At 41.8% G+C, this 12331-nt stretch overlaps 1 protein-coding gene across 5 annotated transcripts in view; it reads left to right on the top strand.

Moving 5' to 3' along the window:
* The window catches only part of b4galt2 (UDP-Gal:betaGlcNAc beta 1,4- galactosyltransferase, polypeptide 2), a 388743-nt gene that overhangs the window by 223498 nt on the left and 152914 nt on the right, over positions 1–12331 (top strand). For all 5 annotated transcript variants that reach the window (XM_048538619.2, XM_048538614.2, XM_048538616.2 and 2 more), the window contains one exon: positions 11762–11997. In XM_048538619.2, the coding sequence (XP_048394576.1) occupies positions 11762–11997 (236 nt within the window). The remainder of the gene's footprint in view (positions 1–11761; positions 11998–12331) is intronic.

Here is a 12331-nt window from a genome sequence, read left to right as displayed (position 1 = left end):
TTGCTGAAACAATTCGGAAAAGTCTGATGCAGCTGATTTGATTTGATTTGTTGACACGTGTATCTCTGACAGTACAGTGAAAAGTATTGTTTAGTGTTACCACTCTCAGGTACCATCTTAAAACACAGAAAATAAATCAAAACAGAGAATATAAAGCCTGAAAACATAATACAATAAAGTTCATCTTATAGTTTGATCTCAATAAAGCTAGGTGGTCTTTGGAGTAGTTCCCACTTTTAGCTCAGCCAGGGGTCTCCTTTTGGGTTCTTACACCCCAATGGCTCGAGTCCCTGCTGCTTAACTGACTGCACTGCTGTAACCTTGCTTCACTATGCCACCACTGGAAGAAAGATGTGGCGTAATAGCAAGCTTTAGCAGACGTGTGAAGGTAGCCCTGTGTGTTTTTAGTGTAAAGGCGAAGGTCAATGCGCAAAGATAGGAAGTTTGGAAATCCTGGAAGTGTCCGTGCTAGGGCTAAATGTAAAATGATTACTGGAGATGCACAGTTGTTTCGAGGTTAAAATGAAACTAGGTAAGGAGAGACTGTTATTTCTAGCTAGCTTCTCCATTCCACAATCATCCTTGCAAGACTTTTCTGTGTCCTAATTGAGCTACCAAGATTTAAACTGTACATTATTCAAAAATAAAAAAGAGGATTAGAGAAACTCAGCAGGTTTGGCAGCACATGTGGAGAGAGAAAGAGTGTAACATAACTTTCTCTCTCAATCCAATTGGAATTTTCAATTCTATTCTTTTGAGAGAAAGAATGTTTTCACTTTCTTTTGGGCCTATTAAGCTGTGTTGCTACTTTGATGTGAGCCTGAACTTCTCAAATCCTTTGCACATAAGCAGTTAGACTCTTATTTTCCAAGGAGTGTGGCACCTTCTCATTTTTCCAAGCAAAATGTGTCTCAGATTTAAAAAAAACCATGAGCGGAAGTTTTCCCACTGTTGAGTGTCATGGGCAGTGGCAAGAAACGTGGGAAAATTTGACAAGATTGCAAAAAAAAAGTCTTAACATTGAACAGGGAAGTTTGGATTTTTGCCTTAATTTTTCAACAGCAAGTTCTGAATCTCTGTAATAAGTGGTGACTGCCTCATTTCCATGCATTTTCTTTACATTATTAGCTCTCCACATCAGGGCTGTTGTGCAGTGGTAATGTACCTAATTCTGGCCAAGGAGGCCCAGGTTTAAGTCCCACTTGCTCCTCCAGTGTGTAATAATAGCTCCGAGTGAGCTGATTTGAAATTGTCCACAACTCTCCCCTCCTCAGCGACTAGGTAGTCACAACTCCCAATTTAAAAGTCAGAGTGATTACCTGGCAGGTTGGAGCTTGGTGCTTTCATCTTCTGGCTTTCACTTTAATGTCTCTTCACCAACATGTCCTTGAATGCTCCACGGACTGTATCTCCTACACCCTTCAATCACCAAAGTCAGCATCTGCAAACTACCACCCTCTCCACATGACCATGGCTGATCTCAGACTAACCCAGACTCAACTCCTATTTCTTAGCTTTCTTTCAGCTTTACTTGTTACATACTCTAACCATGTCCTCTCTCCCTTTCACCCACCCCAGTGGAATTGCCTGTTCTTTAAAATCTGGCAGTGAGACACACCATCATTCTGCCATTCTCACATTCCAATTACTTAATCTAAATTATCAACATCCTTTTTCCCCCAGCACTCCAACCTCCTACCCCTCCCTCAAATATAGCATAAATGCTGCCCTCTCTACACTTCACTTCAGCTCTGATGAAGACTCATCTGGACTCAATATTGGCTTGTTCTGTCTCCATGGATGCTGCCTGACCCGCTGTGATCACCAGCATTTGTTGCTTTCAGTTCAGAATCTCCGTCACCCCTTCAGGACGTCACTGTGAAGCTCAGAGGTGTCTTTGACTTGCATGCTGCTGCCACGTCACTTTGCACACTGTAGCATAAACCATCCTATGCTTCTACATTGGGTATATCTTCAGGCTGTTAGCTTTGTTCCTTAGTGCCGTCTTATTTAGTGCTTCTTTGGAAGCTACCAGCCTCTGGGATTATAGAAGCTTTTATCTGGAAGGTAGGGGAAGAGAGTGTCACTGGACAAGTAATCCAGAGACCCAGATAACATGTTGGGGACCCAGGACAGATTGTGGAACGAATTCAATAAAAAAGCCTAGAATTAAAAGTCATGAAATTCTGATGATAGCATGAAACCATAGTCAGTTGCCAAATATAAAAAAATGTTTTTATTTTAGGTAAGGGCTTGGGCTTTTTGGGTTGTAGTGAAGAAAAGCTTCCTGTCCTTACCTGGTCTGGTCAATATGAGATCTCAGACACTGAGCAATATGGTTGACTCCTAACTATCTTCTGAAATGACTTACAGCCACACTGTTGTATCAACTGCTGAAAAATATCTGTAACGAGGAATGACATCAGATGGACCACCTGGCATGGTCCAAATCGCAATGAACAGCACAGCAAGCTCAGCCATGTCAACACTGCACATTCCTCCTCAGCTATATCTCAGGGCATGGGCTTGTGCCAAAATTGGGGGTACTTTCTTGCAGGCTAACCAAGCAACAATCTGACATAGTTTTATTCATTGAATCATAAAGTACACACACTGTGTCAGATAGCGTTGTCACTGGGTATGTCATGTCCCACTCGCTTGACTGACTGAACAAATGTGGTGGTGGCACAGTGGCATATATTTGGGAAGGAGTTGCCCTATGAGTCCTCACCATTGACTCTGGACCCCACGAAGTCACATGGCCAAACCAGAGCAAGGAGACCTCATGATTACCATGTCCCAACCCTCAGCAACTTGCATATTGAACAGCTTTTAGCACTGAGAGTGCCAAGAGTGCAGAATGTATTCTGGATGGTTGACGTCAATGTCCATCACCAAGAAGGGCTCAACAGCAATATTACTGATTGAACTGGTTGTGTTCTTAAGGACATAGCTACTGGACTGGGTTTGCAAAAGCTGATGAGGGAAAAACATGCCTAACCTCACTCTCACCAATCTGCCTGCCACAGATTCACCTGTCCATGACCTGTCAATAAGAGTGACCACCACCCAGTCTTTATGGAGACAAAGTACTGTCCTCACAATGAAGATCCCCTCTGAAATATTCTCTGAAACATCATCATGCTAAATGGGACAGACTTTGAACAGATCTAGCAACTTAAAACTGAGCATCTATGATTTGGCAGCACAGTGGTGAGCACTGCTGCCTCACAGCACCAGGAACCTAGGTTCACTTCCACCCTCAGGCTACTATCTGTGTGGAATTTGTACATTCTCCCCCTGTCTGCGTGGGTTTCCTCTGGGTGTTCCAGTTCCTCCCACAGCCCAAAGATGTGCAGGCTAGGTGGATTGGCCATGCTAAATTGCCCTGTAGTGTTCAGGGATGTGGAGATTAGGTGGGTTATAGGGGGATGGGTCTGGGTGGATAGCTGAGGCTTGGTCTGGACTTTTTGGCCGAAAAGCCTGTTTGCACACGGTAGGGATTCTATGATCTGTACTGTAGGCCACTGGCAGCAGCAGAATTGTAATATGATGATACCATCTGTAACCTCATGGTCTGGCATATCCCCACTCTACCGTTGTGTTCAAGCCCAAGAGTGCAGGAGAGTGTGCCAGAAGCAGCATCAGGTGTCCCTAAAGTGAGTTGTCAACCTAGGTAAAGCAACTGAAAAAGACTACTTATTGAAAGAAAACAAACATGTCCTGTACACAAAAACAAGAGCAAACCCGATCCTGCCAATTACTGCCCCCAAGTCTACTTCTGATTCTCAATAAAGTGATGGAAGGTGTCAGCTACAGTGCAATCAAGCAGCACCTGCTTAAGAGCTGACTTCAAGAGATGAGGTGAGAATAACTGCTCTTCAACTAAAGGCCACATTTTGACACAATCGACATTTGGTATTGAGGACCCTGAGCAAAACTAAAATCTGTGGGAATCAGGGGAGGTCCCCACAGTAGTTGGAGGTGAATGTGGTTCTTGGTATTCAGTCATTTAGGCTCCAGGAAATCTATACAGGAGTTACTCAGGGTCATGTCCGCAGTCCATCTGTCTTCAGCTGTTTCATCAGTGACATTCTGTCCATTGTAAGATCACAAGTGGAGATGTTCACCGATGATTGTCCAGTGTTCAGCATCATTTGTGTCTCCTCACACACTGAAGCAGTCCATGTCCAAATATAGAAAGACTTGAACTATATCCAAGCTCAGGCTGACAAGTGGCAGCTAACATTTGCACCATACAAGTGCCAAGCAATGACCAAGCTCAACAAGAGACATTCAAACCGTAAACAAAAAGGGAAATTGCTGGAAAAGCTCAGCAGGTCTGGTAGCATCTGTGGAGGCAAATCAGAGTTAGTGTTTTAGGTTCAGTGACCATTCCTCAGAATGGTTTTATTTCTGATTTACAGCATCCACAATTCGTTTGGGTTTTTTCTTGGACATTCTAACCATCATTGTTAGACACTCGGTGGCGTTCCCATTGCGAAATCTCCCGCCATTAACATCCAGGAGGTTATCACTGATCACGTGCTGAGCTGGACCAGCCTTATAATAATTTTGACTGCAGGAGGAGGTCAGAAGATGAGTCTTCTACCAAGTAAGTGGTAGTGGCCAGTGCATTGACATTACGAATTGGGATGTGTTGTTGTAACTATGTAGGACATTGGTTAGCCCACATTTGGAATATAGCATTCATTCTGGTCTCCCTGCTACAGGAAAGATGTCATTGAATTTAAAAGGGTTTCAAAAAGATTTATGAAGATGTTGCTGGGATGGAGAGTTTGAGCTGTAGGAAGACCCTGAATAAGCTGGGGCTATTTTCCCCTGGAGCCTTGGATGTTGAGGAGTGACCTCATAGCAGTTTATAAAATAATGAGAGGCATGGATAAGATGGATAGCCAAGTTCATTTTCCCAGAGAAGGTGAGTCCCAAACTAGACGGCATAGATTTAAGGTGAAGGGAGAAAGGTATAAAAAGGGACCTAAGGAGCAATTTTATCTCACAGGTAGTGGTGTGAGTATGGGATGAGCGGCCAGAGGCTTTGGTGGAGGCTGGTGCGCTTACAACATTTAAAAGGCATCTGGATGCTTAAATGAGTAGGAAATGTTTTGAGGGATGTGGGCCAAATGCTAGTAAATGGGACTAGATTAATTTAGGACGTCTGCATGGATGAGTTGGACCGATTGGCCTATTTCTGTGCTGTACAGCTCTCTGACTCTATAAGTAAATCACTCCCATAAGTCTGTACATCATCTACAAGGCAGAAATGAGGAGTGTGATGGATTAAATCCCATTGCCTGGATTAGTGTATCTCCAACAACATGCCAGAAGCTGAAAGTAGGGGGTAGGGCAAGAAAATTTCAAACATCTGATCAGCATGGATGAGTTGGACTGAGGGGTCTGTTTCTGTGCTGTACAACTCCAAGATTCGATGAGGTTCGGTAAAATGCAATTCTATATTCCTTAAATGTCGAATAGCATAATCTAATGAGTACAGTTGGTGGGAGTTATTTTTTGTGAACGCATAAAACTAGTTACCAGTTGTTATCGTGCTATGCTTGTTTGAATGTTGGTTTTAACAAGCTGTTTTAGCCAAGATTGCTGGTTTAATTTGATCCTCCCTGGTGATTCTAACACAGACACCTGTGATCTTTGCAATCAAGGACTGAATTGAAACAGTTCTCCTGGAACAATACGCATGGGCTGAAGGCACAGCCATCCACCAAGTGTACCATATGTGCTGGCTGACACACAGAGGGAGATTTCTTGTTGGCAGAACTGAGGGAGAAGATGCACAAATTCTTCGAGGCCCAGAGGAAAAAGGATGCCCTACACCTGCAGTAAGGAAGAAGCCCATCTTGCTTTCCTGTCCTTCTCCTGTGCACCATTTGGTGCTGTTCTGTTTTACTTCAGGCCCTCCTCCCAATCCTTACCCAGACTCAAAGAGGACCACCTAACAAGATGCCAGTGATTAAGCAGTCTCTTCCTTGTGGGAACTCCTAAAAAGTGGTGTCAGAACACTTCTTTAGGTGAAGCCCTCAGAATGTTTGAAGTAATGGTTGACTAATCGTCTCTCAACAACTGTCCAATAATGTCTGCTTCTAACCTCCAGCATTTTTGACGTACAAGATCGTATGATATAATCTGCACCAAGTAGGACTAATACAATCAGACTGATTTGTAGCAGAATCGCATGCATTGTACCAGCACAAATGTTGTCTTTGCTCCTCCCAGTAAATGCAAAGTTTAATTTTGATTAAATTTTAACCAGACTTTTGCAGCGGGAGGCTGACCATATAGGACTGGATTGGTCACCCATTTCACACCCCAGACCAAACTTGGCAAAAGTTTCATCACATTGGAGTGCACCAGTCCAATTGTTTCATTAACCCACAATGCATATTTTCTGATGGGCTTTTATTTACTTGGCAGGGGCAGGACAATACTATTGCTGTACGATCAGGCTTTGCATAGTCATCGGAAGTAACCCCAAAAAAAAGACAGTCTCTATAAACTTATTGCAAGCTTGTCAAGACCAAAACTTGTTGGAGAGTGGGAAAATGATATAAGGTAGAAATGAATTGTCCCCGCCAACGTATTCCCCAACTGCACCCCAATAGGGTTGCAGCCGCTGAACAAACTCCCTGACCTTCCAACACACATTATTTTTCTTTAACTTCAGAAGATTGTTGACCTCAGACACTTGCTGTCTGATATTCATTGAAATGCATCAGATCATCTGAAAATGGCCATGATTGATTTACTGCTGGCTTTCTGGCTAGTGGATGGGACACTGCTGTGGACCTCTGTCATAGTCAGCGTGCTAATCTCAAAGAAGTCGTTATAGTCTATGTAAACATGATGGACCATACTAAATTGTGGTAAAATGAAGAACTGGATTGCTCTTTACGATATATTCAAAAGTAAAGAACAAATTGCTGCTTTACCATGCACTTGCTTTTGCCAAGTTGTGCTGCATTGAGATTTTATTACCTCTTTGATATCAGAAGCCTTGGTCACTGCTGTAAAATACAGGACAACCGACAGGTAGTTTTTACACAACCTGCCAATTGCTCTTAGAGTCATAGAACCATATAGCTCTTCGGTCCAACCTGTCCATACTGATCATCATTTCAAGCTAAACTAGTCCCGCCCACCTGAGCTTAGCTGATATCCCTCCAAACATTTCTTATCTATGTACTTATTGAGATGTATTTTAACTGTTGTAACTAAATGTTGTAACTGTACCTGCACCCACCACTTCCTCTGGAGGTTCATTCCACACACAAACCTCTGTGTGTGTGTAAAAATATTTACCCTCATGTCTTTTTTAAATCTTTCCCCTCTCAGCTTAACACTATTCCCCTTAGTTTTAAACTACCCCATCCTAGGGAAAAGACCTTTGCTATTCACCTTATTTACGCCTTTCATGATTTTATAAACCCCTATAAGGCCACCCCTCAAACTCCTATGCTCCAGTGAAACAAATCCTACCCTATCCAGCCTCTCCTTATAACTCAAACTCTCCATTCCTGGCAACATTCTGATAAATCTTTTCTGAACCCTCTCCGGTTTAATAGTATCCTTCCTACAACAGGGCGACCATAACTGCACGCAGTACTCCAGAAGAGGCCTCACCAATGTCTTGTACAACCTCAACATGATGTCCCAAACCTTATCCTCCAAGGTCTGAGCAATGAACGCAAGTGTGCTAAATGCCTTCTTAAACACCCTATCTACAGGTGAACAAACTTCAAAGAGTTATGTACCAGAACTCCTGGGGGTCTCTGTTCTACAACACTACCCAAGGCCCTACATTTAATTGTATAAGCTCTGCTCTTGTTTGTTTCACCAAAATGCAAGATCATTTATCAAAATTAAACTCTATCTGCCACACCTCAGCCCATTGATCCAGTTGATCAAGCTCTCTTTGTGATCTTAAATAACCTTTTTCACCATTCACTATACCACCAATTTTGGTGTCATCCACATACTTACTAACCATGCCTTCTATATTCTCATCTAAACCATTCTTATAAATGACAAACCGAAGTGGACCCAATACCAATCCCTGAGGCCACAGGCCTCCAGTCTGAAAAGCAACTTTCCACCACCGCCACACTCTGTCTCCTGCTGTTTAGCCAATTTTTTATTCAGTTGGGAAACTACCCTGAATCCCATGTGATCCAACTTTTCTAATTAGTCTCCTTGCGAAACCTTGTCAAAGGCTTTACTAAAGTTCAAGTAAACAATGTCTATCACCCTACCTTCATTAGTCTTCTTGGTTACTTCCTCAAAAAACTCAATCAAGTTTGTGAGATATGATTTCCCTCACACAAAACCTTGCGGACTATCCGTAATCATTCCTTGCCTTTCCATTTGCATACAAATCCCATCTTTCAGAACGACCTCCAATAAATTACCCACCACTGACGTTAGACTCACAGATAATATCCCATTATTTGATTGGTTACAGCATTTTGTGCTAATATTACTTTAAGAAATAAAAAAAATTAATTTGCATTTGTAAAATTGAATATGTTTGTCGATCTGACCTGATCAGTTGCTTTAAGTTAGGGCTTTAGTCATTGTAAACTGAATTTTAATTCATGACACTTCACTTAGACAGAAATATTTGCAGGGAATAAATCATTTCCACAGTTGCTGTGGCCTCAAAGTTAATCTTCACTATGTGGTTGATAGAATTTGCAGAACCAGTTTTGGCTTAATTACATGATTTACATAATGTGTTCAGCCAGCCTCCCATAAGCTTATTCTTATTTCACACAGGCAAAGTATGAGAAAAGCAGAAACAAATGTATTATCCATAAAAATCGAAACACTGACCCAAAGTAATACATGATCTCCCACATTATAATATATCATTATATATATAAACCAAGAGCTTTGTGTTTGTGTTCAAAGTCCTGTTGCAGTCAAGACTCGGAAAGCATTAGAGCGTGCATTTTTACACCCATAGAGTCATAGAGTCATACAACAAGGAAACAAACCCTTTGGTCAGTTTATCCATGTTGACCAGGGTATCCCAATCTTAACTTGTCTCATTTGCCTGCATTTGTTCCCTATGCCTCCGAAACTGTCCTATCCATGTACCTGTCCAAATGTCTTTTAAATGTTGTATTGTTCCCATCTTTACCACTTCCTCTGGCAGTTCATTCCATGTGCGCACTACCCTTGATGTGAAAAGGTTCCCCATCAGAACCCTTTTAAATCTTTTCTCTCTCACCTTAGACCTATATCATCTGGTTTTGGACTACCCTACCCTTGGAAAAGGATCATGGCTATTCACTTAATCTATGCCCCTAATGATATTATAAACCTCTGTGCAGCCATCCCCTAGTCTCCAATGCTCCAGGGAAACAAGTCCCAGCCTATCCAAATTCTCCTTATAACTGAAACCCTCCAGTCCTGGTAACATGCATATAACGTTTTTCTGTGCCCTTTGTAGTTTAACAACATCCTTTGTTTAGCAGGGTGACCAGAATTGTATGAAGTATTCCAGAAGTGGCCTGATCAATGTCTCGCACAGTGGCAACATGACATCCCAACTCCTATATGCAGTGCTCTGAACAGAGAAGGCGAACATGCTGAAAGTATTCTTTACCATTTTGTCCACGTGTGATACCGTTTTCAAGGAGCTAGGAACCCGAGGAAGTGAAAGCAAATATGAAAGGTTTTTTAATCATACGATGAAAATTAATTTCTACAATGTTCTTTGGAGCACAATATTCTGTGTAATCTATTGAATTTGGCATCAAATTGAACACCGTTTTCTTAATACAAAATGAAAAATTGATAGCTTCACAACAAAGTCTGAGGACCATCGTTATGTGGACACAGTTACTTGATGTGCTATGATGATGTGGTCTGCAACACGGAATTCATTTTGTTGAGGCTGATTCACAACTGTTGAATTGTTTTCTTTTGTTTGTCTTTTGTTGTTGGATTGTCACAAGCCCACATTTCTGAACATAGTTTTGGTGATGTAGACAGAGAAGTATTATCAGTAGCTCCGCAGAGCAAGTTTTCCCATTCATTGTTTAGCACAAAGTATGAAAGAGTGGATGGACAACGAGCTTCTACACTTGTGCCAGTGCTGCACTCTGGCAGAGCTGATGCGAAAGAGAGCCGTCGTGATTTGCCTACTTACAACGTATTGTTCATTGCCATGGCTACCACTAGCAACTTCTATTTCATATTACAGTAAATTGAAACTTTTATACCCAGGTACTTGTGAATGTTAGTGACTTAATGAAGTCCCCAGAGATTATTCGTTATGTGCCTGTTAATCTCAATGATATTTTAAGCAGAATAACACCACATAATGAAAGCAGCCTGCTCAGGGAGTGAGAGTATGATTCACAATCCATATATACAGCAATATTTCATCCTGCTGCTGTACTATTTCAATTATGAGGCTAATTAATGAAGTAACATTCTTGAATAATCTATTTTTCAACTTATATAATATTATATTTTAAAGAAAACTGCAAGTAGGAAAAGCAACATGGGAAGTCACATTCTTCAAAATGCTACTGAGTTCTTTCTCAAAGTTAAATAAATACCAAGGGAATTCTAACTTCAAAAAATTAGCAGCTTTGGATTCACTGTGTTAGTGTATGGGGATGATTTAATTTTTAAAAAATCAGGATACAAACCTTAATTGACTGACTTCTAGCATTAACAAAGTAAGGAAGATGCTCCAAAGGGAGTGCAAGTTTGCACTTTAGTATTATAATGAACCTTTGACCCAGAAACAAAGCAGAAATTGCTGGAGAAACTCAGCAGATCTGCAAGCATCTGTGGAGAGATAGCAGAGTTAAGTCCAGCAACCCTTCTTTAGAACTTATACTAGCTAGGAAAAGGTGTGTAAGCTGTGATGTGGGTGGGGGCTGAATGGAGTGAGCAGATAGGTAAAAATGAATACCAGAGAGATAGAATGACAGCTGGTGATGGAAGATGGTGTGCAGTGGAGAAGGAACAGCCAACAGTGGGGACTAAAATTAGGTGAAAATGGGTTGGCTGTGCTGGAAGCAATGCATGGCCTGTGTGTGTATGTGTGCGTGCGCGTGTGTGTGTGCGTGCGCGTGTGTGTGTGCGTGCGCGCGCGTGTGTGTGTGTGTGTGTGTGCGTGCGTGCGCGGTGGAGGAAGGTGTGGTTGAAGGATATAGGCAATGATGTTCAAGTTCTAAAATTTTTAAATTTGATATTGAGTCCTGAAGGCTGCAGGATCCCCAAGCAGAAAATGAGATGCTGTTCTTCCAGCTTGCGCTGAGCTTCACTGGAACGCTGCAGCAGGCCTGAGGCAAAAATGTTGGCCAGGAAACACGGTGGTGTGTTGAAAAATGTGAGCCTTACTGTTGTTCACAATCTGAACTTGTCAATGGATGGCCTGGTTTCCGCAGGAAATCCCGCAACTACATCCTGGCTGGATCCAGGCAATGTGCCTGCAAGATCTAGTGTGCCAGAGTGGGCAGCCCCTGCCATTCACAATCCACAGAATATGGGGAGTCTCAACATCTGAGATCCTACACCTTACCACTCAGGCTCCAAATCAACCTCCACTTCTGAAAGACTGAGTCAGTGAAAATGCAGATCGTTGGTCTCCAGGGATTTCCGATGTACTCTTCTTCATTTGATATCTTTACAAAAAAACACTTATTACAAAAATGTGTGTTTCAATTGATAATTTTTTTCCTCTTTTGAAAAAATTATGTTGCAGTGGGAAGATTGCTGATAGAATTCAACTCACTGATGACAATGGAGAAAGTTCAGCAAGAGAACCCAGATGTACAAATGGGTGGCAAATACAAGCCTTCAGACTGCATCGCTAAGCAAAGAGTTGCCATCATAATTCCATTCAGGCACAGAGAACATCATTTGAAGTTCTGGCTGCATTACTTACACCCCATCCTACGTAGGCAGAAGATCAACTATGGAATTTATATTATAAACCAGGTGAGTACCTGATCAAGCAGTCTTATTTTGTGATGGTGGTGCCTTGTTGTAAGTTAAGGATTTCATTGGAGCTAATTATGAGTCATGAGCTATTCATAGCAGTTGATTTATGTGATTCCGCATTATAGTTTCACACTTCTAGCCCTTATTAAGCCAGTTGAATATCAAAATGCAAGCTATATTTAAATTAACAAGATCTCATTTGCTATCATCTGCCTCCTTGAGGTTGTAATCTATCTGCACCAAAGATCAAAATTACAGGGATTCTCTAACTACTTCAGGTTTACCTTAGTTGCAAGTTATTGTTTCTACTGTAATTCTGTCGAGCCTGCTG

This window comes from Stegostoma tigrinum, chromosome 8, assembly GCF_030684315.1.
Source record: "Stegostoma tigrinum isolate sSteTig4 chromosome 8, sSteTig4.hap1, whole genome shotgun sequence".
Classification (NCBI taxonomy): Eukaryota; Metazoa; Chordata; class Chondrichthyes; order Orectolobiformes; family Stegostomatidae; genus Stegostoma; species Stegostoma tigrinum.
This window is presented reverse-complemented; position numbering and strand designations above follow the sequence as displayed.